Genomic DNA, 27,942 nt, shown 5'->3' on the forward strand with positions numbered 1-27,942 from the left:
GCTGGGGAGGCCAGTGCCCACGTTAGGCTTCTCTACTCCCCTTCCTTAATTGTTCAACATTTTTACTGTATCTACCCGGTCACTTGGCTTACCTTCGCTGGTTGGGACTGCATTCTTATTCTTCAACTCCTCAAATTGATCTTCAAGTTCAAGTTCTACCTGGCTATGACAAGATTATTGAAGTTCAAGTTTATTGTTATTCAACCATACAACCCTAAACGAAACATCTTTTCTCTGGGGCAAAGGTGCAAAACAGCACATATAATCATACACAGCACATAGAGTTACAATCTAGCACATACAGTCACAAAATAATATGAGCACAGGTCCTGGTGTAGCACGGTCTGAAGATTGACAGGTTGACACAGAGTGCGAGGTGTATGTTTAAGTAAGACAGTATAATGTTACTGACACTATTATAATAGAACAAGCAGTCGTATAAATATGTGAAACAGCAGCAATAAAAGATTAAAAGTGACCATTCCAGATTGGAGTGTGTCTGTGAGTTGGGGAGTGGGGTGGAAGGGGGCAGCAGGGTGTACATTCAGACAGAGCGTACGTCCAGACAAGGTGTATGTCCAGACAGGGTGTACATTCAGACAGGGCGTACGTCCAGACAGGGTGTACGTCCAGACAGGGTGTACATTCAGACAGGGTGTACGTCCAGACAGGGTGTACATGCAGACAGGGTGTACATTCAGACAGGGCGTACGTCCAGACAAGGTGTATGTCCAGACAGGGTGTACATTCAGACAGGGTGTACATTCAGACAGGGCGTACGTCCAGACAAGGTGTACGTCCAGACAAGGTGTACGTCCAGACAGGGTGTACATCCAGACAAGGTGTACGTCCAGACAAGGTGTACGTCCAGACAGGGTGTACGTCCAGACAGGGTGTACATGTGTGCAATGTGGGGCAGCAAGGTGTTAACAAATCGTAAGGCACTAACTAACCTTCCCAGCATGGACATCGTCAAAGGGCGGTGCCTCAAAAGGCAGCATCCGTCATTAAGGACCGTCACCACCCAGGACGTGACATCTCTTCTCATTGCTACCATCAGGGAGAAGTTACAGGAGTCTGAAGGCACACACCCAACGTATCAGGAACAGCATCTTGCCCTCCCCCATCAGATTTCTGAATGGACAATGGACCCATGTACGCTACCTCATTCTTTTTTCTTTTTTTTGCTCTGTTTGCACTACTTATTGAATTTTTTTATATACAATGTACTGCTGCTGGAAAACGATAAATTTTGCGACATATGCCAGTGATATTAAACCTGATTCTGATTATGAGTCTAACATCCATTTCAGTCAGATTATAAACACTTTGCCCATAAATTCTTTTCAAACCAAAATATTGTACCATGCGGCTTCTCTCTTGCTGTTAAACAGGCTGAAATACTTAAATCTTGATGAAAACAACTTCACTGGGATCCCCTACCTGCAGCAAATGGAGGTCCCTGCACTCCTTGAGAAGTCGGAAAGCACTCAGCTCTGCCATTCAGTCATCAGCCAAATCAAACAGCCTGGCGTATGTCTGTCAGTGAAGTCGGCAGAAACTTCTGTGTTCCATTCTGGTGTTGAAGTTGAGAGACGATTTAGAGGAAAGGTGGGGGAGAGAGTGGAGGGGGCAGAGAGTGTGGGGGTGGGGGAGAGAGTGGAGGGGGCAGAGAGTGTGGGGGTGGGGGAGAGAGTGGAGGGGGCAGAGAGTGTGGGGGTGGGGGAGAGAGTGGAGGGGGCAGAGAGTGTGGGGGTGGGGGAGAGAGTGGAGGGGGCAGAGAGTGTGGGGGTGGGGGAGAGAGTGGAGGGGGCAGAGAGTGTGGGGGTGGGGGAGAGGGTGGAGGAGAGGGAGAAGGTGGGAGAGAGGGTGGAGGAGGGGGAGAAGGTGGGGGAGAGGGTGGAGGAGGGGGAGAAGGTGGGGGAGAGGGTGGAGGAGGGGGAGAAGGTCGGGGAGAGAGTGGAGGAGGGGGAGAAGGTGGGGGAGAGGGTGGAGGAGGGGGAGAAGGTGGGGGAGAGGGTGGAGGAGGGGGAGAAGGTCGGGGAGAGGGTGGAGGAGGGGGAGAAGGTCGGGGAGAGAGTGGAGGAGGGGGAGAAGGTGGGGGAGAGGGTGGAGGTGGGGGAGAGGGTGGAGGAGGGGGAGAAGGTGGGGGAGAGGGTGGAGGAGGGGGAGAAGGTCGGGGAGAGAGTGGAGGAGGGGGAGAAGGTGGGGGAGAGGGTGGAGGAGGGGGAGAAGGTGGGGGAGAGGGTGGAGGAGGGGGAGAAGGTGGAGGAGAGTGTGAGAGAGGGGAAGAGAGTAGAGGTGGAAAGGGTGGGGGAGAGAGTGGTGGAGGAGGGGAAGAGAGAGGAGGAGGAGAGAGTGGGGAAGAGCGGAGAGGGACAACAGAAAGTGGAAAATGTTGAGGAGGGGAAGACTGTGGAAAAGAAAGAGGTGAAGGAGAAGAAGGAGGAAGTGAAAAATGACCAAGAGATGGAGAACGACAAGGAGCTAGAAGATGAAGACGAGGAGATGGAAAAACCTGTAATCAGTAGGTATAATTTCTCAATTCCCTTTCCTTTCCTACAGTCAATGATTTATAATCACTTAGATGATGACTACTTTCTGGTTACTGCTTTTGTCATTTGGCAATGGTATTTTAACTGTAGAAGGAAACATAGCTGACCCGACATGCAGATGTCCACTCTTGGATACATACAACCCAGAACACTAGAGCACTATACAGGCCATTCACCACATGATGTTGTGCTAACTTCTTAACCTACTCTAAGATCAATCTATCCCTTCCCTCCTACATAGCCCTCCATTTCTTTCTATCATCCATTTGCCAATCTAAGAGATTCTTAATTGTACCTAATTCAAAGGTTCAAAGGTCAAATTTAACGTCAGAAAAATGTATACAATATACATCCTGAAATGCTTTTTCTTCGCAAACATCCACAAAAACAGAGAAGTGCCCCAAAGAATGAATGACAGTCAAACATGAGAACCCCAAAGCTCCCGCACCACCCCCCACACGTAAGCAGCAGCGAGCAACAATCCCCCCCAGCCAAAAAAAATGGTACCAACACCGAGCCCAAGCGTGTGCTAAGCAATAGCAAAGACACAGACCAAAGTTACCCAAAAAGCTTCACATTTCCTCCAGCAATCAACAAACCAAAGATTCTCTCTCTCCCTGGCAAGGGAGAGGAGGAGTCCCCCATTTTCACAGCGAGCAGGAAACATAACAACAACCCGCTGGTTTATGCTGTTAAAAGTCAGTTTCATTGCTTTTTTCGACGAAATGTATCTTCTTCTTCTACCACCACCCCCTGGCAGTGTGTCTATGCACCCATCATTCTCTGTGTACAAAAAACCTACTTCTGACATCCCCCTCCACCCCATACTTCCCTCCAATTACTTTAAAATTACATATACAAAATGCTGGAGAAACCCAGCAGGTCAGGTAGTATCTATGGAAATTAATAAACAGTCAACATTTTGGGCTAAGATTCTGAATTTTACCTCAACGTTTCTAAACATGAGGAGGTCTGCAGATGCTGGAAGTTCAAAGCAACACATGCAAAATGTTTTTGCCTCCTCTTGTTAGCCATTTCCATCCTGGGAAAATGTCTCTGCCTGTCCTCTCGATCTACACCTCTTATCATCTTGTACACCTCAATCAAATCTCCTCTCATCCTTCCTCCACAGAGAAAAGCCCTAGCTCACTCAATCACCTCATAGTTATTAGGATTGTGAAAAGTGATGGCATATCATCATCATCAGGTGCCGTGCCCAGTTTGAGCTTTGACTGCCATGGCCCACACACTCCTGTTTTGGATCAAGTGGATCAATTCATTGGTATTCATTTCCAGTTCTCTGGCTGCTGTCTCCATCATCATTTGTCTTTGTCTTCCTCTTGCTTTCTTCCCTTCAATCTTTCCCATAATTACGTGCATTCTAACTCCTCTTTCCCAATCACATGTCCAATGAAGTTACGTTGCCTTTTCATGATCTCATACATTATTTCTCTTTTTGTGCTTGCTCTGTTCATGACATCCTCGTTAGATATTCGTTTCGTCCATGATATTCTTTGCATCCTCCTCAAAAGCCACATCTCTGCTGCTTCAATTCGTTTCCTCATGTTACTAGATATTGTCAATTCTGAGCCATATAACATAACTGGATAAACGTAACATTTCAGTGCTCTGAGGCGGGTTGTCATGCCTAGTTTAGTGTTGGTCAGTATACTCTTCATTCTCGTAAAGGTGTCTTTTGCCATCCCTATTCTTCTTTTGATGTTCATGTCGCACCTGCCATCTGATGTCACCCAGCTTCCTAAGTAGCAAAAATTCTGTACTTGTTTTAGGTCTTCCCCGTTTATTTTCAGCCTGCAGATAGGATTCTCTTTTTTGGACATCACCATACATTCTGTCTTTTTGTAATTGACAGATAGACCCATTTTTGCACTTTCTTCAACAATTATATCAGTTAAGTTTTGTAGTTCTTCCTCCACATTTGCAATTAGCACAGTGTCATCTGCATATCTAAAATTATTGAAGTTTTCACCACCAACTTTGATTCCCAAGATGTCTCTTATTTTTTGTAATATTGTTCCACTGTACACATTAAACAAATATCATACAAAGCTCAAAAAATGCACAATCAACAGAATATCCTTGTCCACTCATTAACTTGTTTTAATCCCTTTACAGATTCTTTACGTCGACCCGAGACTTCCAATATTAGCTTCAGTGAGACCTCTACAGCCATGGAGGTATGCTAGACTGCTTTAAGAGTGGCTGCAGTGATTCCTTAACCCGTTGGGACAACTGGAACCTGCCAGCTGTCATTTCCTGAGCTGAATTCCCTGCCATTGATAGCCCCAATCAGGAAAGAAGAAAAAACAAGATGCAGAACATAGACCAGAACAGCACAGGAACAGGCCCTTCAGCCACAATGTTGTGCCAAACCAATTAAATTAGTAATCAATGGGCCAACTAAACTAATCTAATCTGCCTACTCAATGTCCATATCCTTCCATTTCCCCTCATATTCATGTGCCTATCTAAACTTGTAAAAGTCCCTACTGTTTCCTCTATCTGTGTTTCTCATAATCTTATAAACCTCTATCAGATCTCCCCTCAGCTTCCACCACTTCAGAGAAAACAGCCAAGTTTGTCTAACCTCTTGTTATAGCACATGAAGTTTGCAAAAGGGGCAGGTGAAGTGGGAGAAAGCACTCGAGTCCAGAACTGACTGCACTCATTGATCTCATCTGTGGCTGCACCACCACCTCTGGGAGCACGTTTCAGGCACCCACCATTGAAGAATGAGGATTCGTTGAACCACCTGGTTAGGATGTGGCTGTCGTTTAAGACCATAAGACATAGGAGCAGAATTAGGCCATCTGGCCCATCGAGTCTTCTCCACCATTCAATCATGGCTGATCCTTTTTTTCTTCTCCTCCCCAACCCCAGTTCCCGGCCTTCTCCCCGTAAGTAGACACTAGACACTAGAATATTGCAGCACAGTACAGGCCCTTTGGCCCTCGATGTTGTGCCAACCCATATATTCCTTAAAAAAAGTAGTAAACCCACACTACCCTGTAATCCTCTATTTTTCTTCCATCCATGTGCCTGTCCAAGAGGCTCTTAAATACCCCTAATGTTTTAGCCTCCACCACCGTCCCTGGCAAGTCATTCCAGGCACTCACAACCCTCTGTGTAAAAACTTACCCCTGATGTCTCCCCTAAACTTCCCTCCCCTAACTTTGTACATATGCCCTGTAGTGTTTGCTATTCATGCCCTGGGAAACAGGTACTGGCTATCCACCCTATCTATGTCTCTCTCTCATAATCTTGTAGACCTCTATCAAGTCCCCTCTCATCCTTCTATGCTCCAAAGAGAAAAGTCCCAGCTCTGCTAACCTTGCCTCATAAGACTTGTTTTCCAATCCAGGCAACATCCTGGTAAATCTCCTCTGCACCCTCTCTATAGCTTCCACATCCTTCCTATAATGAGGTGACCAGAACTGAACACAATACTCTAAGTGTGGTCTCACCAGAGATTTCCTAGAGTCACTTTCATAATTCTCCTTTGAACCCTCTCCAGTTTCAGACCATACTTTCTAAGATAAGGGGCCCAGATCTGCTCACAATACTCCAAGTGGGACCTTGCCAGTGCTTTATAAAGTCTCAGCATTCTGTGGTGAGGAAGTCAAATATGATGTTAGCATTCTAGTCATCTTGAAATGAATGCTAACATCATATTTGACTTCCTCACCACAGACTCAACCTGCAAATTAACCTTTAGGGAATCCTGCACGACTCCCAACTCCTGTCGTGCCTCAGATTTTTGTATTTTCTCTCCATTTAGAAAACAGTCAACCCTTTATTTCTTCTACCAAATTGCACTTCCTGAGACTGCATTCCACCTGCCATTTCTTTGTCCATTCTCCTAATCTGTTTGTTCTTCTGTAGCCTCTCTATATCCACTACATCATGGGTCGGCAACCTCTTTGCCTCTGTGGGCCAGATCGCGTATTAATGAGCAGACTGTGGGCCAGATAAATGCCATAAAAAACTTGAAATATGGGAATTATCCATTTAAATACATCTAGTTATGTTTTGCCTCAAATTAATGAATAACGAATGCTAGAAAATCATTTGTGCCTAACCAAGGATGCCAATTAGTAATCAAAGAGCTCAGTTTAGTTGCAATTTATTTCAATCAAGGCATCTTTTGAATCTATTAAAAGGACAGAAAGAATCTTTAAACATAAAATGTATGAACATGATACATTGAATGGTGGTAAATTAAGTATAATAAAAAAGAAAATTTTAATGCAAACAGTCGATAAATCACTGTGAAACTTGATGCTGTTTGTTGCTTGAAAGCTTCTCAATATTGGGTGTCAGACTTGTTGATGCCAAGAGCAAGACATTATCCAGATGGGCAGCAGTCAAACTTGTTCTCAAATGGGTCTTGGTGTGCTTCATTTTTGAAAATAATTGCGCACACAGGTAAGTGCTGCCAAACAATGATGCCATCTTTTTTGCATGGTGCACTAAGTTAGGATACTTCCCACTTGGATGAATATATTTTCTATAGAAGTCAAGCACTGACACATCTTCAGAATGAAACTTCGATCTCAATATGTCGTCACACTGCATCTCAATCAATTCCATTTGAAAAATATCTGATGCAGTCTCCACTTCCACATCAAATGGAGCAGCAAACAGCTTGAACTCATTTGTATGCAAGCGAAAATCATCAAAACGAGATTTAAATTCTTTTCTCAATTCTTGGACCAAATTCACAAAAGTGCTTAGATCTCGTCCTTTACTTTTTTGAAAAGTGGGAAAATAAGCACAAATTCCTTTTTGAAGCTAATACTCCCACAATTGCAGCTTTCGTTCCATTATGGTGGGTCTCGTAATGTCGCCTGATATTTGCCACCTTCTTCACAGCAACATTTTCTAGGCAATTGAGACAAACTGGTTTCCCAGCTTGCTCAATGAAGAAGTAATCTAGTGTCCAAGTGTCTTGGAAATTTCAGCACTCAGTGTCTACCTTCCTGCGTTTTGCATTCATTGCCATTGGAATTTTTTTCTTCAATTTTATTTCAAAACGCAAGTTATTCAACAAGTATCATAGCAAATGTAAATATCCCGATATTTAGCATGGATTTCTTGTTAAAACACAGTGATGTTGTTTCTGTTTGCAAACTTGAACGATCCCATCTGAAAACCTGTGCGTGCACGGAGAGTATCTAATACATATTAGTAAGGTAGTCTGCCTTCCCGTCATTCGTATATACCAGTGTTTGGTTTGGAACAAAACGGAACCTGGGGCCAGTGTAACGAGACACCATGCATGTCCATCAGTGTGGTTGCGTGAAACACTCAGAATAAAGAAAAATCGCTCGCGGGCCGGATAAGCATAGTATCCCAATATTTGCTCGCGGGATGGTCAAAATACCTTCTTGGGCCGGATCTAACCTGCGGGCCGTAGGTTGCCTACCCCTGCTTTATATCCTAGCTTACTTTCATATTCCACCTTTTCCTTCTTAACGACTTTTTTTAGTTGCCTTCTGTTGGTTTTTAAAAGCTTCCCAATTCTCTAACTTCCCACTAACTTTTGCTCTATTATATGCCCTATCTTTAGCTTTTATGTTGGCTTTGATTTCTCTTGTTAGCCATGGTTGTGTCATCTATAGAATACCTCTTCCTCTTTGGGATGTATATATCTTGTACCTTTTGAATTGCTTTCAGAAATTCCAGCCATTGCTGCTCTGCCACCATCCCTGCTAGTGTTCTTTTCCAACCAACTCTGGCCAACTCCTCTCTCAAGCCTCTGTATTCCCTTTACTCCACTGTGATACTGATAAATCTGACTTTAGTGTCTTCTTCTCAAATTTCAGGGTGAATTTGATCATACAGGTCCACAATCCCTTATCCGAAATCCTTGGGGCCAGTTGCATTTTGGAATTCAGAATTTTTCGGATTTCAGAAAATTGATAATTATATTGATAATTAACCTGTCTCAGTGCGGGAGGACTTTACGACCCGGGGGAGCTCCGGACCTACGCATCCTCCCGTATACTTTAAATCATCTCTAGATTACTTATAATACCTAATACAATGTAAATACCATGTAAATAGTTGTTATACTGTATTGTTTAGGGAATAATGACAAGAAAAAAAGTCTGTACATGCTCAAACAACGAGTGCTGAAGAGAGAACTTCCGGGTTTTCCCGATCCGCGCTCTTTTACAAATACTATCACAGTTTATTTATAGAGTAATATACTGATAAATGAAATAGTGGGATAATTATAGACCACGTTGTTCAAGGCCAGCAATTAACTGATCACACATTTTCATCATATCGTCTGTGGGGATTTTTTTTTACCTGTGTTCAGTATGTCATCATCATCACTACTATCTTCATGTATTTAAAACCATTTCAGCAATTTCCCCATCACTCAAGGAATGCACAACAGGTGCATCATTGTCAATGTTCAGCATTTCTTCGATGTCAGCTTCCTGTAACTTACTTACACTTTCATTCGATAACATTTTAGCATAAGTTACGAGGTTTGATATCATCATCTTCTCATTAGTGACACAAAATCCTTCAAAGTCTTGATCTGTAGGTTCATTGACATCAAACATCATTGTAGGCCAATGTCTGTGCCAAACATTTGTTAATGTTAATTTATCAACATCATTCCAAGCATTAGTTACCCACAGGGGTATCTGTAGCTGTTTTTGACATTTTCACAGTGAAATTAAATACAAAGTTAATGGTGAACACAAAATATCAGTGAACAGCAAACACACGTGTAATCAGTATGAGCGCTGAGCCACAACTGACATCTGGCGGCCTCTGCTAGTGCTACAATGTCACACCTGAATGATGACAGCTGTTGGTGCGCCAAACAAGCCTTGTTACGACATGCTCCACACCCCACAAAAAAAAACTTCGGTTTTCAGAGCTTTTCGGATAAGGGATTGTGGACCTGTATTATGATCAAATCCCCTAAGGGTTCTTTTACCTTAAGCTCTCTAATCAATTCTGTTTCATTGCACAACACCCAGTCCTGAATAGCTGATCACTGAGTGGGCTCAACCACGGGCTACTCTAAAAAGCCATCTCAAAGACATGTTAGAAATCCCCCCTCTTGGGATCCAGCACCAAGCTACCGGCATATAGAAAACCTCATGACTATTGTAACATTGCCCTTTTGGCATGCGTTTTCTATCTACCGTTTTCATTTGTAGACCACATCCTTACTACGGTTTGGGGGTCTGTTTATAACTCCCATCAGGGTCTTTTTACCCTTGCAGTTCCTTAGCTCTGTCCACAATGATTCAACACCTTCTTACCCTGTGTCACCTCTTTCTAATGATTTGATTTCATTTTTTACCAACAGAGCAACGCCTCCCCCTCTGCCTTCCTGCCTATCCTTTCCATACAATGTATATCCTTGGACATTAAGCTCCCAGCTATAATCTTCTTTCAGCCACAATTCAGTAATGCCTACAACATCATACACACCAATCTGTAACTGTGCTACAAGTTCATCTATCTTGTTTTGTGTACTGTGCACATTCAAATATAATGCCTTTAGTCCTGTATTCACCCTTTTTGATTTTGTATGCACTTTACGTTGCAACTCATCTTGTTGACTCCAATTTTGCCCTGTCATATAACAATTACAGCACTGAAACAGGCCATCTCAGCCTTCTAGTCCGTGCCGAACTCTTACTCTCACCTAGTCCCACCGACCTGCACTCGGCCCATAACCCGCCATTCCTTTCCTGTCCATATATCTATCCAATTTAACTTTAAACATCAGCCTCTCCTTACTAGGAATCTCAGTACTCATTGCCTCTGTTCATAAACTAACTACCTCATCCTCAGCACTATCACCCTGGTTCCCATCCCCCTGCTGAATTAGTTTAAACCCAAGGCGATCAATGAGATCCTCCCTCATTCTTCTAAACACCAACAAGTACCAGCCCAGAGACATCAAACACTCCTCATATGTTAACCTTTTCATTCCTAGAATTACTAAAAACTACTGGTAGTTGTTTGAGTGGGTTATTCGCTTCTGAAGAGGTGCCGTGGATAAAATAAGTGAAGCTATTCTCCCTTTCTTTCCAGGGACAAGAATTTATGGACCAGTTTCTGGAAAACCCTGAAGCCAAACAAATGTGTTTCCCAGAAGCAACGTGTGAATTTCTGCCTCCTTTCTCAGGGCTAATACACCTCAGCCTTGCAAAAAACAAGGTATCGTCTGAATTCTGCGTCAGTGTCTCTGCCTCAATGTGAGAATGAGGGGTGACCTTATAAAGATGTTTAAAATTATGAGAGGCATAGGTTAGGATTAGATGAGCTTAATTTGTCACATGGTGGAGGGAGGGGTTAGATTTATCGTGGAGTAGGTTAAAGTGTCAGCACGACATTTTGGGCTGAAAAGGCTTGTACTGTGCTATGTTCCATGTACATCGAAACATACAGCTTCAACATAGGATGCCCACAAATTACTAACCCTAACTCATACATACATCTTTGGACTGAGGGAGGAAATCGGAGCACCCCAAGGAAACACGTGGTAATGGGGAGAATTTGCAAACTCCTGTACACAAGACCATAGGACCATAAGACACAGGAGCAGAATCAGGCCATTCAGCCCATCGACTCTGCTCCGCCATTCCATCATGGCTGATCCTGGATCCCACTCAACCCCTTACACCTGCCTCCTCGCCATATCCTTTGATGCCCTGGCCGATCAGGAAACGATCAACTTCTGCCTTAAATATACCCATGTACTTAGCCTCCACTACAGTCTGTGACAGAGCATTCCACAGATTCACTACTCTCTGGCTAAAAAAAATTCCTCCTTACCTCTGTTCTAAAGAGGGTCACCCCTCAATTTTGTGGCTGTGCCCTCTAGTTCTGGATACCCCTACCATAGGAAATGTCCTCCCCATAGCCACTCTATCCAGTCCTTTCAACATTCGGTGTGTTTCAATGAGATCCCCCACGCATTCTTCTAAATTCCAGTGAGTACAAGCCCAAAGCTGCCAAACACTCCTCAAATGTTAACCCCTTCATTTCTGGAATAATCCTCATGAACCTCGTCTGGACTCTTTCCAATGACAACACATCCCTTCTGAGATATAGGGCCCAAAATTGTTGACAATACTCCAAGTGCAGCCTGACTCGTGTCTTATAAAGGCTCAGCATTATCTCCTTGCTTTATATTCTATTCCTCTTGAAATAAATGCCAACATTGCATTTGCCTTCTTTACCAGAGATGCGACCTGTATATTAATCTTCTGGGAGTCTTGGGCACAAGGACTTCTAAGTCCCTCTGCACCTCTGATGTTTGAACCTTCTCCCCATTTAGATAATAGTCCACACTGTTTTTTCTTTTACCAAAATATGTTATCATACATTTCCCAACACTGTATTCCATCTGGCACCTTTTTGCCCATTCTTCCAATTTGTCTAAGTCCTGTTGCAATCACATTGTTTCCTCAGCACTACCTACCCCTCCACCTATCTTTGTATCATCCACAAACTTTGCCTCAAAGCCATTAATTCCATTATCTAAATCATTGACAAACAATGTGAAAAGTACTGGTCCTAATACTGAACCCTGAGGACACCACTAGTCACCGGCACCCAACCAGAAAAGGCCCTTTTATTCCTACTCGCTGCTTTCTGCCTGTCAGCCATTCCACTATCCATACCAGTATCTCTCCTGTAACGCCATGGGATATTATCTTGTTAAGCAGCCTCATGTGAGGCACCTTATCAATTGCCTTCTGAAAATCCATGTAAATGACATCCACTGCCTCTCCTTTGTCCACCCTCCTTGTTACTCCCTCGAAGAACTCTAACAGATTTGTCAGGCAAGATTTCCCTTTACAGAAACCATTATGACTTTTGACTTATTTTATCATTAGTTTCCAAGTACCTCAAAACCTCATCCTTAAAAATAGACTCCTACACTTTCCCAACCACTGAAGTTAGACTAATTGCCTATAATTTAATTTGCCTTCCTCCCTTCTTAAAGAGTGGAGTGACATTTGCAATTTTCCAGTCCTCCAGGACCATGCCAGAATCAAGTGTTTCATGAAAAATCATGACTAATGCATCCGTTATCTCTTCAGCAACCTCGCTCAGGGCTCTGGGTTGTAGTCCATCTGGTCCAGGTGACTTATCCACTTCAAGACCTTTTTCCTCTGTAATAGCATTGGCACTCACTCCCACTCCCTGACTCTCACGGACGTCTGGCATATTGCTAGTGCCTTCCACAGTGAAGACAGATACAAAGTACCCATTAAGTTCACCTGCCATTTCTTTGTCACCCATCACTACCTGACCCGCACCATTTTCCAGTGGTCCAATATCAACTCTCACCTCCCTTTTACTCTTAATATAACTGAAAAGACTTTTGGTATCTTGCTGTATATTATTGGCTAGTCTGTCTTCATATTTCATCGTTTCCCTTCTAATAGCTTTTTTAGTTGCTTTTTATTGGATTTTAAAAGCTTCCCAATCATCCAACTTCCCACTCACTTATGCTATCTTATATTTCATTTCCTTGGTTTTTACACAGTCCTTAACTTCCTTGGTCAACGATGGTTGCCTACCCCTGCCATTTGGGAACTTCTTCCTCTGTGGGACATTTCTATCCTGTGCCCTGTGAACTCTTCCCAGAAACTTCAGCCATCTCTGCTGTGCCATCATCCCTGCCAGTATCCTCCTCCAATCGACTTGGGCAAGCTCCCGTCTCGTGCCTCTGTAACTCCCCTTACACAGGTCCAGTACATGCATATTGTACCCTCATTCAGATACAGCAAGGAGTAGGTCCTTCCTGCCCTTTAGGCCGCACCACCCACCAGTTTCCAATTTAACTCTAGCCTCGTTTTACAATGATCAATTAACCCAGCAGCTCGTACATCTTTGGACTGGGGGGGTGGAAACCGGAGGAAACTCACAGGAAGAATATACAGGCAGCGGCGAGAATTGAACTTGGGCTACTGGTACCGTAAAGCAATGTGTAGCTAACCACACTGCGTGTTAGTCACTGATGCAAATGAAGCATTTCACTGTATGTTTCCAGGTACGTGTGACAGTTCAAAGAACTCTCCTACCCAGTGGGAGCGTGCAGGAGAGACTGTCCGGGGTAGGCAGGGTCTTTGATCCTGCTGGCTGCCGTACTGAGGGAGGCTGGTCTCTGTGATGTACTGAGCTGCGACCACATACTCTCTGCAGCTTCTCGTCATCACGGGCACAGCAGAGGCCAATCCATCAAGTTCGGGGTAAAGTATTGCAGGCACTCCCGTGGAGAGCTCTGACTTACTCATGTTCCCTTTCCCTCTGTTTCAGATAGCAGACGACGAGGAGCTGTTAGCTGTCTGTCTTTTCCCAGCACTGAGTAAGCTGACCATCTATAAAAACCCAATCACCCTCAGCACCGGTAGGATATCTTGTTGCCACAACTGTTCATCTCTACAGACTAACACAGATGAACAGCCAGTATCCTGAAACTGCAATCTCTGCTCTACTGAAAATGTGTTTTACCTAAAGTGCAACACTGGCTATTCATCCAACCCTAACCCTAACCCAAATGCAATTCAACCCACACTAACATTGAACAGTAAAGTGCAGGTCCTTCAGCCTACAATGTTGTGCTAATCTTTTAACCTATTCCAAGGTCAACCTAACTCTTTTCTCTCCCATAGCCCTCCATTTTCTCATGTGCGAGTGAGAAAATTGGAGGGGGAGTGGTGGGTGCACGGAACACACTGCCAGTGGTGGTGGTAAAGACATCCATTAGGGACACCTAACACACTCTTAGATGGGCACATGGATGAAAGAAACATTGAGGGCTGTGTGGGAGGGAAAGGTTATATTGATCTTAGAGTAGGTTGGAAAATCGGCATAACTGTATGGGCTGAAGGGCCTGTATTGTTCTATGTTCCAGTTCTGATATCAGTTATGTACATAACTGAGATTGAAAGTCTCAATGTAGTACTGAGGGAGCTCTGCACTGGCAGAGGCACCGTCTTAAGAGATTTCTTAAGATTAACTTTATTTGTCACATGTACATTGAAACTTTGAAACACAGTGAAATGTGTCATTTGCAGCAACAACCATCACAGTCCAAGGATGTGCTGGGGGCAGCCCACAAGTGTTACCATGCTTCCAGCACCAACACTGTATGCCCACATAGCATGCCTTTGGAGGTGTTAACTAACGTTGTATCTACTATCTTGAACCAACATAAAAGATTGCATGTTAACATTTTAATAGGCAGTTTCCTCACTTTCTATTGGCTCATTTAGCTTGTGTTTGTGAGATATAACTGAATACTGGGTTGTTTTGGTGCTACATTAACATAGGGACTGCGTTCTGTTGGAGTGATGTACTGTGGTGTTTCCCGGGGATGCAGAAGTTGCTAAGGGACCGAACTGAAGAGACTGGGGAAGGGGAGGTTGGCTCACAAATAGAGAAAGCTTGTAGACAGTGCAAGAGGGAGGATAGGCAGGTGATAGAGAAGGGACACGCCCAGACCAAAGGTTTGAGATACGTCTATTTTACCACAAGGAATGTTGTAAACAAAGCGGATGAGCTTAGTACGTGGATCAGTACTTGGAGATATGATGTGGTGGCCATTACAGAGACCTGGGTGGCTCAGGGACAGGAATGATTACTTGAAGTGCCAGGTTTTAGATGTTTCAGAAAGGACAGGGAGGGAAGCAAAAGAGGTTGGGGGGGGCACTGTTGATCAGAGATAGTGTCACGGATGCAGAAAAGGTGGATGTCATGGACGGATTGTCTACGGAGTCTCTGTGGGTGGAGGTCAGGAACAGGGAGGGGTCAATAACTTTACTGGGTGTTTTTTATATGCCGCCCAATAGTAACAGGGATATCGAGGAGCAGGTAAGGAAACAGATCCTGGAAAGGTATAATAATAACAGAGTTGTCGTGATGGGAGATTTTAATTTCCCAAATATCGATTGGCATCTCCCTAGAGCAAGGGGTTTAGATGGGGTGGAGTTTATTAGGTGTGTTCAGGGAGGTTTCTTGACACTGTTACATGCCCCGTAACTGGGTTGCCAAACCAGCAGAAATGGATCACTCAGTTGGAGTCTGGAGTACTAGAACTAAGAAAGTTTTATTAAAGAAACAAGCAACACAGTAATCGAAAGGATAATAAATGCAACAGTTCAGCAATGATAAACACACATGTGCACAGAATTAAGATAACAGCATCAATCAAGCTCTATCGTTGTCTAGGGGTAAATGACCAAATTTCAAAGTGACTCAAAGTTCAGTCCAGTTTAGTAGTTCAGTTCGCAGTAATCACTGCCATGGCGATGGACAACGTGGAGGAAGAGAGAGATAGAACAGGAACAACTGATCATTCAGACACGGCTTCACTCACAGACCGGCGAGATGGCTCACAAACAGCTTTTGGGCGGGTCCTTGGTGATGTCACCTGAGGTCACCGACTGTGACCCCTCCTCCAGATGCGGTCGATCCTCTGCAGTGAACCCGGCACCCAGGCAAGGGCGGACACACACCGGGTTCCCGCTGATCGTACCTTTCCACCCTGGCCGTTGTCCGGTACCTCTCACCGACTCGTGAGAAGCGTACCGCTTCCAGGGTCTCGTTACCTCGGGTGGCGTGTGTGTCCTGCCTTAGCGAACCGGTCCCTTTTTATCCCCCTGCTGGGGTATCGCCTGTCCATCACTTCAAACAGTTCAAGGTTCAAAGGGGGGAGCCGCTCCAGACAGCTCTCTCTCCCCCGTCCCTTCATTACACATCTCCAGACGCTGCTCCATTGTTCCTTATCTCTCCTTCCCCTGGGGACAGGTGGCAGACCACTTGCTGATGTCACTGATGCTAACCCAGGCCAGCAAACATCTTAATTTTTATGTGTATTCTCGTCACAACACAATATGTAGATAAGCCTACAAGAGGAGAGGCTGTACTTGATTTGGTATTGGGAAATGAACCTGGTCAGGTGTCAGATCTCTCAGTGGGAGAGCATTTTGGAGATAGTGATCATAATTCTATCTCCTTTACAATAGCTTTGGAGAGAGGTAGGAACAGACAAATTAGAAAAGTGTTTAATTGGAGTAAGGGGAACTATGAGGCTATCAGGCAGGAAATTGGAAGCTTAAATTGGAAACAGATGTTCTCAGGGAAAAGTATGGAAGAAATGTGGCAAATGTTCAGGGGATATTTGTGTGGAGTTCTGCATAGGTACGTTCCAATGAGACAGGGAAGTTATGGTAGGGTACAGAACCATGGTGTACAAAGGCTGTAATAAATCTAGTCAAGAATAAAAGAAAAGCTTACAAAAGGTTCAGAGAGCTAGGTAATGTTAGAGATCTAGAAGATTATAAGGCTAATAGGAAGGAGCTTAAGAAGGAAATTAGGAGAGCCAGAAGGGGCCATGAGAAGGCCTTGGCGGACAGGATTAAGGAAAACCCCAAGGCATTCTGCAAGTATGTGAAGAACAGGAGGATAAGATGTGAAAGAATACCAAGTGTGACTGTGGGAAAGTATATATGGAACTGGAGGAAATAGCAGAGGTACTTAATGAATACTTTACTTCAGTATTCACTATAGAAAAGGATCTTGGTGATTGTAGGGATGACTTGCAGCAGACTGAAAAGCTTGAGCATGTAGTTATTAAGAAAGAGGATGTGCTGGAGCTTTTGGAAAGCATCAAGTTGGATAAGTCACTGGGACCGGATGAGATGTACCCCAGGCTACTGTGGGAGGCAAGGGAGGAGATTGCTGAGCCTCTGGTGATGATCTTTGCATCATCAATGGGGATGGGAGAGGTTCCGGAGGATTGGAGGGTTGCGGATGTTGTTCCTTTATTCAAGAAAGGGAGTAGAGATAGCCCAGGAAATTATAAACCAGTGAGTCTTACTTCAGTGGTTGGTAAGTTGATGGAGAAGATCCTGAGAGGCAGGATTTATGAACATTTGGAGAGGTATAATATGATTAGGAATAGTCAGCATGGCTTTGTCAAGGGCAGGTCATGCCTTATGAGCCTGATTGAATTTTTTGAGGATGTGACTAAACACATTGATGAAGGAAGAGCAGTAGATGTAGTGTATATAGATTTCAGCAAGGCATTTGATAAGGTACCCCATGCAAGGCTTATTGAGAAAGTAAGGAGGCATGGGATCCAAGGGGATGTTGCTTTGTGGATCCAGAACTGGCTTGTCTACAGAAGGCAAAGAGTGGTTGTAGACGGGTCATATTCTGCATGGAGGTCGGTCACCAGTGGTGTGCCTCAGGGATCTGTTCTGGGACCCTTACTCTTCATGATTTTTATAAATGACCTGGATGAGGAAGTGGAGGGATGGGTTAATAAGTTTGCTGATGACACAAAGGTTGGGGATGTTGTGGATAGTGTGGAGGGCTGTCAGAGGTTACAGCGGGACATTGATAGAAAGCAAAACTGGGCTGAGAAGTGGCAGATAGAGTTCAACCCAGATAAGTGTGAGGTGGTTCATTTTGGTAGGTCAAATATGATGGCAGAATATCGTATTAATGGTAAGACTCTTGGCAGTGTGGAGGATCAGAGGGATCTTGGGGTCCGAGTCCATAGGACGCTCAAAGCAGCTGCACAGATTGACTCTGTGGTTAAGAAGGCATACGGTGTATTGGCCTTCATCAATGGTGAAATTGAATTTAGAAGCCGAGAGGTAATGTTGCAGCTATATAGGACCCTGGTTAGACCCCACTTGGAGTACTGTGCTCAGTTCTGGTCACCTCACTACAGGAAGGATGTGGAAAGCATAGAAAGGGTGCAGAGGAGATTTACAAGGCTGTTGCCTGGATTGGGGAGCATGCCTTATGAGAATAGATAGAGTGAACTCGGCCTTTTCTCCTTGGAGCAACGGAGGATGAGAGGTGACCTGATAGAGGTGTATAAGATGATGAGGGGCATTGATCGTGTGGATAGTCAGAGGCTTTTTCCCAGGGCTGAAATGGCTGCCACAAGAGGACACAGGTTTAAGGTGCTTGGGAGTAGGTACAGAGGAGATGTCAGGGGTAAGTTTTTTAATCAGAGAGTGGTGAGTGTGTGGAATGAGCTGCCGGCAATGGTGGTGGAGGCGGATACGGTAGGGTCTTTTAAGAGACTTTTGGATAGGTACATGGAGCTTAGTAAAATAGAGGGCTATGGGTAAGCCTAGTAATTTCTAAGGTAGGGACATGTTTAAAACAACTTCGTGGGCCAAAGGGCCTGTGTTGTGCTCTATGTTTTCTATGTTTCTAAATAGGAACATTTCTCTTTGCTGGATAACTTCACTCACCCAAACTTTGAACTGATTCCAGAAACTATGGAGTCGCTTTCAAAGACTCTCCAAATCATGTTCTTACTTTTGTTTATCTCCCCCACCCCCCTTCCCCTTTCCCCCAAGAAGGTGGAGGCTGGAGAGAGAGAAACACAAGGTGATGGGTGAAACTGGGAGGTGGAGAGGAGTGAAGTGAAAAGCTAGGAAGTTGATTGATGAAAGAGATACAGGGCTGGAGAAGGGGGAATCTGATAGGAGAGGACAGAAGGCCATGGGAGAAAGAAAACGGGGAGGAGTGCCAGAGGGAGGTGATGGGCAGGTAAGGAAATAAGGTAAAAGGGAATAGGGAATGGTAAGGGGGGGGGGCACTACCAGAAGTTAGAGAAATTGATGTTCATCCATCAAGTTGGAGACTACCCAGATGGAGTATAAGGTGGCCTTCCGTCCTCTTCTTTCAGATTCCCTCTTCTCCAGCCCTGTATCTCTTTCACCAATCAACTTCCCAGCTCTTTACTTCACTCCTCTCCTCTCCACCTCTTCCGTTTCACCTATCACCTGGTGTTTCTTCGTCTTGTCCCCCCACCTTCTTATTCTGACACCTCATCTTTTTTTCTCCAGTCCTGCTAAAAGGGTCTCGGCTGGAAATGCCAACTATACTCTTTTCCACAGATGCTGCCTGGCCTGCTAATCCTCCAAAATCCTCTAGAATTTTGTGTGTGTTGCTTAGATTTTCTCCTGTTTATTTTGCACGTCGGTTATTTGACAGTCTTTGTAGATCTTCATTGATTCTGTTGTGTTTCTTTGTATCTATTGTGAATGACTGCAAGAAAATGATTCTCAAGGCAGTATATGGTGAATACTGTGGAAGTACTTTGATAATAAATGTACTTTGTACTTTGTACTTTGCAAAGCAATGGCAGGGACGTCAAAAACAAGAGAGCACAGTTCTAAGGTGAGAGGAAGGAGTTTTAAAGGGGATCTGAGGGATAAGGCTTTTGCACAGTGTGATCATAAGACATAGGAGCAGAATTAGTTATTTGGCCCATTGAGTCCTCTCCATCTTTCAATCATGGCTGATTTATTAACCTTCTCAACCCCCTTCTTCCCATTTCCTTTGCTGCCCTGACTAACTAAGAACCCATCAATGTCCACTTTAAATTTACTCAATGACTTGGCCTCAACAGCTGTCTGTGGCAACTAATTCCACAGATTCACCACCCTCCTCATCTCTGTTCTAGATGGATGTCCCTCTATTCTGAGGCTGTTCCCTCTGGTCCTAGACTCACTCACAATAGAAAACATTCTCTCCACTGTGGTTGCTATGAGAAACTCCTGTGAGAGAAGATGGGCGAGCTGGATATAATCTCTAAGTTTAGAGCCATTTGGATAGACAGCTATATTGGCAAGATATAGACTGAATGATGACATCAGGGACCCCCAACATCCAGACCATGTGCCCCTCTCACTGCTGCTGCATCATTCATTGTATGTACTGTGAATGCCTGCAAGGAAATGAATCTCACTCAGGGTAGTATATGGTGACACAAGACGGTAAGATACAGGACCAGGATGAGACTGTGCTCCACATGGCAGATTTATTATCCCTCAACCCTATTTTCTTACTTTCTCCCCGTTTTCTTTGGCACCCTGCCTAATCAAGAACCTGTCATTGTCTACTTTAAATATACCCAATGGCTTGGCCTTCAAAGCCGTCTGTATCAATGAATTCCACATGTTCACCACTCTCTGGCTAAAGAACATCCTCCTCATCTCCATCCTAAAAGGACACCTTTCTATTCTGAGACTGTGCCCTCTGATCCTACACTCTCCCACCATAGGAAACGTCATGCACTCTATCAAGGCCCCTCAACATTCAGTAGGTTTCAGTGAGGTCACCCCTCATTCTTCTGAATTCCAGTGAGTAGAGGCCCAGAGCTATCAAACGCTCTTCATCTGATAAGCCGTCTAATCATGGAATCGTTTTCATGAACCTCCTTTGAACCTTCTCCAGTGTCAGCACATCCTTTTTAAGACAAGGGGCCCAAACCTGCTCACAATACTCCAAGGCCTCACCAGTGCTTTAAAAGCCTCAACATTATATCCTTGCTTTATATTCTAGTCCTCTTGAAATGAATGCTAACATCACATTTGCCTTCCTTGCCAGTGACTCAACCTGCAAATTAACCTTTAGGGAATTCTGCACAAGGACTCCCAAGTCCCCTTTGCACCTCATGTTTTTGTATTTTCTCTCCATTTAGAAAATAGTCAACCCTTTCATTTCTTTTACCAAAGTGCACGACCATACACTTCCCAACACAGTATTCCATCTACCACTTCTTTTCCCATTATCCTAATCTGTGTAAGTCCTTCTGTAGCCCGCTTCCTCAAAACTTCCTGGCCCTCCATCTGTCTTTGTATTGTCTGCAAACTTTGCCACAATGCTATCAGTTCTGTTATCCAAGTCATTGACATATGCAGTAATGTAAAAATAAGTGGTCCCAACACAGACCCTGTGGAACACCACGAGTCACCTGCACCCAACCATCAAAGGCTCCCTTTAGTCCCACTCTTTGCCTCCTGCCAATCATCCATGCTAGAACCTTTCCTGTCATGCCATGGCCCCTTAACTTGTTAAGCAGCATCATGTGTGGCACCTTGTCAAAGTCCTTGGTATATGTACAGTACTTGGATAATAAATTTACTTTGAACTTTGAGGATGGTTCCAGTAGTGGGGAGTCTAGGATCTCAGAACAGAAAGGCGTCCATTTAGAATGGAGATGAGGAGGAATTTATTTAGTCAGAAGTTGGTGAATCTGTGGAATTCATTGCCACAGAGACGGCTGTGGAGTCAAGTCATTGGGTATATTTAAAGTGGAGGTTGACATGTTCTTGATTATTCAGGGCGTCAGAGGTTACGGGGAGAAGGCAGGAGAATGGAGTTGAGAGGGATAACAAATTGGCCATGATGGAATGGTGGAGCTGACTCGATGGGCTGAACAGCCTCATTCTGCTCCTATGTCGTTTGGTGTTATACAAGTACTTTGATAATAAATTTACTTTGAACTTTGTACTTTGCAAACAAGTGGCAGGGACATTGAAAACAAGAGAGAACAGTTTTAAGGTGAGAGTAAGGAGTTTTAAAAGGAACTGAGGGTCAAGTGTTTTTACATAGAGAGATGGTGATATCTGGAATTCCTGCCAGAGAAGATGGTGGACTTGGATACATCACTAAGTTAGATAGATAGCTATAGAGGCAAGGCATGGACTGAATGTTAGAAATGTAAAGATTGTACTGGTGCGTTTGTGTGACTTAGGTTCCCGGGAAGCCCACAGCCATTCTTACCCCAGCTCCCTTTGATTTGACACACAGGAAGGAAGCCCCATCTGGTGATCTCCATGCTGAGGGACAGGCTAGGGATTGACCTGATCACCCATGAGCCACGGCCACAGGACAGGACACCTGTTTTCAAGGTCTTCAATCCAAAGCACAAGGTAACTGCACACAAATTATCCTCTCTCTTTCCCCCGATCCTCAAGTTCTCCCAACTCAGTCGAATTTCTCAGAGGTGGCATTTAGAAGAATGAGGGGGGACCCTCATTCATTGAAAGGCCTAGATAGAGTGGATAATGTTTCCTATAGTGAGGGAGACTAGGACCAGAGGGCACAGCCTCAGAACAGAGGGGCATCCATTAATCTCTCCCTCTCCCATTGTAGAGTGCCCTCCTGCTTCAAAACATCCACCATTGTCCCTGTACCTAAAAAGACCAAGGTAACATGCCTGAATGACTGGCGTCCTGTCACACTCACCTCAATAATAAGCAAATGTTTTGAGAGGCTGGTCAAGGATTACATCTGCAGCTTGCTACCACCCACACTGGACCCCCCCTCCACAATTTGCCTACCGACACAACTGACCGACAGATGATGCGATAGCCAGAACTCTACACACCATCCTTATATTTCTAGGGAAGAAGGATGCTGATGTGAGAATGCTGTTCTTGGACTACATTCAACACCATAATTCCCTCCAGGCTTGACAAGAAACTCAGAGACCTCAGCCTTGACCCTGCCTTGTGCTGCTGGATCCTGGACTTCCTGTCAGATCACCAGCAGGTGGTAAGAGTGGACTCCCTCACCTCTGCCCCTCTGACCCTTAACACAGGAGCCCCCTGGGCTGTGTCTTAAACCCTCTCCTTTACTCTCTGTATACCCATGACTGTGTCTCCACCCACAGCTCCAATCTGCTAATTAAATTTGCAGATGACACTACATTGATTGGCCTTATCTCAAATAATAATGAGGCAGCCTACAGAGAAGAAGTCATCACCCTGACACTATGGTGTCAAGAAAACAACTTCTCCCTCAGTGTCGCAAAAACAAATGAGCTGGTCGTGGACTACAGGAGGAATGGAGACAGGCTCACCGCTGTTGACGTTAATGGATCTGGGGTTGAGAGGGTGAACAGCTTTAAGTTCCTCGGCATAAGCATCACCGAGGATCTCACATGGTCCGTACATACCGGCTGTGTGGCGAAAAAATCACAACAGCGCCTCTTTCACCTCAGATGGCTGAAGATGTTTGGCATGAGTCCCCAAATCCTAAGAACTTTTGAGAGGGGCACAATTGAGAGCATCCTGACTGGCTGCATCACTGCCTGGTATGAGAACTGTACTTCCCTCAATCGCAGGACTCTGCAGAGAGTGGTGCGGACAGCCCAGCGCATCTGTAGATGTGAAATATTCAGGACATTTACAAAGACAGGTGTGTAAAAAGGGCCCAAAGGATCATTGGGGACCCGAATCACCCCAACCACAAACTGTCCCAGCTGCTACCATCCGGGAAACGGTACCGCAGCATAAAAGCCAGGACCAACAGGCTCCGGGACAGCTTCCTCCACCAGGCCATCAGACTGATTAATTCATGCTGACACAACTGTATTTCTATGTTATATTGACTGTCCTGTTGTACATACTATTTATTACAAATTACTATCAATTGCACATTCAGAGGAGACATAATGTAAAGATTTTTACTCATGTATGTGAAGGATGTAAGAAATAAAGTCAATTGATTCAATTAAATTACAACAGCAATGAGGAGGAGTTTCTTTAGCCAGAGGGTAGTGAATCTGTGGAATTCATTGTCACAGGCAGCTGTGATGGCCAAGTCGTTGGGTATATTTAAAGTGGAGTTAATAGGTTCTTAATTAGTCAGGGCATCAAAGATTACAAGGAGAATGGGGTTGAAAAGGATAATAAATCAGCCATGGTGGAATACTGAAGCAGATTCAATGGCTGAATGGCTTAATTCTGTTCCTGTGTTTTATTGTCACTCTCTGTGATACAAAGGCTGTCGGAGTTATGGATAGTGTAGAAGGTTGCTGTAGGTTACAATGGGACATTGACAGTATACAGAGATGGCCTGAGAAGTGGCAGATGGAGTTCAAGATGATGATTCATTTTGGAAGGTAGAATTTTAAGGCAGAATACAGGGTTAATGGCAGGATTCTTAGCGGTGTGGAGGAACCAAGGAATCTTGGGGTACAATTCCATAAACCCTCAGAGTTGCTGCGCAAGTTGATGGGTGGTTAAGATGGTTGCTAAGTATGCTGTGTTGACCTTTATTAGTTGGGAGATTGAGCCCTGGAGTCGCAAGGTAATGTTACAGATCTATAAAAGTCTGGCTAAACCACACTTGGAATATTGTGTTCAGTTCTGGTTGCCTCGTTATAGGAAGGATGTGGAAGCTTTGGAGAGGGTGCAGAGATTTACCAGGATACTGCCTGGACTAGGAGGCATATTTTATGAAGCTAAGTTATGCAAGCTGGGACTTTTTTCTTTGGAGAGAAAGAGAATGAGAGATGATGTGATAGAGATGAGAGGCAATAAATCAGGTGGACAGCCAGAAACTTTCTCCCAGGGTGGCAATGGCTAATATGAGAGGGCATAATTTTAAGATGATGGGAGGAAAGAAAGGGAACATGTCAGAGGTACGTTTTTTTTTACGCAGACAGTGGAGGGTGTGTGGAACGCACTGCCAGAAGTGGTGATACAGGCAGATACATTAGTGGGGTTTAAGAAGCATTTTAGATAGGCACATGGATGATAGAAACTGGAGGGTTATGTGGGAGGAAAGTGTTAAATTCTCTTATCGATATTTTAGAGATTTTAAACCATGTTCTTGTGCAAATTGAAAACTAATGATGCTAGTTGTGTGAGTGCTGGGTCTGGCAAGGTGCTGGGTTGATAGGTTCCCAGTGAAACACGGAAACAAGGTTGACGTGCTGTCCTGCTTGTTGTTGCAGGTTGATACCCACATACCGAAGATCCCAAAGCAGCCCCTGATGCTCGAGGCAGCCAAACAGCTCCTTGGCTTGGACAATGCTGGCCCTGGACAGACCCAGAGTGGGGAGGCAGAGCCCAGAACTGCAGGCAAGGCAGATCTCATGGCAGTGTCACAAGAGAAATGCAGGGAAAAGGGCAGCATCCCTGAATCAATCACCAGAACTCCAGAGAGGACACACCAGGAGCCTGTGGAAGGATTCTTCATGACCCAGGTTAACCCTTCTAAATTAACAGGCTTTGTTCTCAGTAAGAGAGAGATACAGAAGGGAAACAGGCTCTTCAGCCCATTGCATTCTTGCTGTTCATCAGCTGCCCATTTACACTAATCCTACTTTAATACTTCTGTTTTTAGAATTCTCCCCACACTGTCGTGAACTCCTCCCAAACTCCACAGACAAGGACCAATTAATCCACCAAGCCTCCTGCTTAAAGGACGTGCGAGAAAACTGAAGTCCCCTAGGGGAAACCCACACAGACGTGACTGGCACTATAATGTAACAGGTAGCACTGGCCGTACCCTGTTGCTGTTTGTGAGGAGTTTGTTCATTCTCCCAGTGACAGTGTGGGTTACCTCCCACATTTATCTATCACAAGCAGGATAGACAAAGGAGAATCGGTTGATTTTCAGAAGGCCTTTGACAAGGTGCCACACATGAGGCTGCTTAACAACCTACGCGCCCAGGGTATTACAGGAAATATTCTAGCATGGATAAAGCAGTGGCTGATTGGCAGGAGGCAAAGAGTGGGAAGGAAGGGAGCCTTTTCCGGCTGGCTGCCAGTGACTAGTGGTGTTCCACAGGGGTCTGTGTTGGGACCGATTCTTTTTGCATTATATGTCAATGATGCCAACCAACTGGCAGGAGTATTCAAGGACATTTTCAACCTCTCACTGCTAAGGGCAGAAGTTCCCACTTGCTTCAGAACGGCAACAATTATACCAGTGCCTAAGAAGAATAGTCAGCTGCCTTAAAGACTATCACCTAGCAGCACTCACGTCTACAGTGATGAAATGCTTTGAGAGGTTGGTCATGACTAGACTGAACTCCTGCCTCAGCAAGGAGCTGGACCCATTGTAATTTGTCTATCACCACAATCGGTCAACAGCAGATGCAATCTCAGTGGCTCTTCACATGGCCTTAGACCATCTGAACAATACAAACATCTACGTCAGGATGCTGTTCATCGACTATAGCTCAGTGGTCCCCAACCACCGGGCTGCAAAGCATGAGCTACCGGGCTGCGAGGAAACGATATGATTTGGTGATATGAAACAATATGAGTCAGTTGCACCTTTCCCCATTCCCTGTCACGTCCTGTTGAACTTGAAATAACCTACCAAATCATACCAAATAACACACAAAACCTAAAATAACACTAACATATAGTAAAAGCAGGAATGATATGATAAATACACAGGCTATATAAAGTAGAGATAATGTATGTACAGTGTAGTTTCACTTAACAGAATCGGGAAGATTAATCCAAAACTGATTTGTAGAAAAGAAATCGGCATGTACACGCACGTCACGTATGTGCACACAGGTGCCCGCGCAAGGTTTCATGGTCATGGTAGTCTTTCTCGGGGTAAACACAAGTGTCCCGTATTTGACTGCTACTTTTGTCCCTTATTGGGAGTGAGAAAGTTGGCAACCCTACTTGAACACCCGCGCCCCCGCCCCCCGCCATCAACCGGTCCGCAAGAATATTGTCAATATTAAACGGGTCCGTGGTGCAAAAAAGGTTGGGGACCCCTGATATAGCTCAGCATTTAACACCATCATTCCCACAATCCTGATGGATAAGTTACTAATTGAGAAGTTGCAGAACCTGGACCTCTGTACCTCCCTCTGCAATTGGATTCTTGACTTCCTAGCCAGATGACCACAGTCTGTGCGGATTGGTGATAACATCTCCTCCTCGCTGACGATCAACACTGGTGCACCTCAGGGGTGTGCTCAGCCCAATGCTCTACCTTCTGTATACACATGACTGTGTGGCTAGGCATAGCTCAAATACCAACTATAAATTTATTCAATATACATATACTGTAATTTATTTATTTTCTTCTATATCATGTATTGCATTGAACTGCTGCTGCTAAGTTAACAAATTTCACAACACATGCCAGTGATAATAAACCTGATTCTGAACTGATGGCTTTGTTGCAAATTTGCAGACAATATGAAGATAAGTGGAGGAGCAGATAGTTTTGAGGAAGTAGAGAGGCTACAGAAGGATTTAGACAGATTAGGTGTATGGGCAAAGAAATGACAGACGGAATACAATGTTGGGAAGTGTATGGTCGTGCACTTTGGTAGAAGGAATGAAAGAGTTGACTATTTTCTAAATGGAGAGAAGAAATCAAAAAAACTTGGGAATCCTTGTACACGATTCCCTAAAGGTCAACTTGCAGGTTAAGTGTGTGTTGAGGAAGGCCAGTGCAATGCTAGCATTCATTTCAAGAGGACTAGAATATAAAAGCAAGGATGTAATGTTGAAACTTTGTAAAACTCTGGTGAGGCCTCACTTGGAGTATTGTGACCAGGTTTTGGCCCCTCATCTTAGAAAGGATGTGCTGAAACTGGAGAGGGTTCAAAGGAGATTCATAAAAGTGATTCCAGGATTGAATGGCTTGTCATATGAAGCACATTTGATGGCTCTGGACCTGTATTGACTCGAATTCAGAAAAATGAAACGTGACCTCATTGCAACATAGTGAGTGGTGAAAGGCCTTGACAGAGTGGATGTGGACAGGATGGTGGGAG

General features: G+C 44.5%; 1 protein-coding gene across 1 annotated transcript in view; it reads left to right on the plus strand.

The window, feature by feature from the left end:
- Window positions 1-2,283: 2,283 nt before the first annotated feature.
- xrra1 (X-ray radiation resistance associated 1) overlaps window positions 2,284-27,942 on the plus strand; it is a 50,666-nt gene continuing 25,007 nt past the window's right edge. Inside the window, exons 1-6 of the mRNA XM_063052989.1 lie at window positions 2,284-2,527; window positions 4,692-4,753; window positions 10,650-10,775; window positions 13,890-13,980; window positions 22,203-22,324; window positions 25,138-25,389. Coding sequence (XP_062909059.1) covers window positions 2,470-2,527; window positions 4,692-4,753; window positions 10,650-10,775; window positions 13,890-13,980; window positions 22,203-22,324; window positions 25,138-25,389 — 711 coding nt within the window. The 5' untranslated portion in view covers window positions 2,284-2,469. The remainder of the gene's footprint in view (window positions 2,528-4,691; window positions 4,754-10,649; window positions 10,776-13,889; window positions 13,981-22,202; window positions 22,325-25,137; window positions 25,390-27,942) is intronic.

Source organism: Mobula hypostoma, chromosome 7 (assembly GCF_963921235.1).
Source record: "Mobula hypostoma chromosome 7, sMobHyp1.1, whole genome shotgun sequence".
Taxonomy (NCBI): domain Eukaryota; kingdom Metazoa; phylum Chordata; class Chondrichthyes; order Myliobatiformes; family Myliobatidae; genus Mobula; species Mobula hypostoma.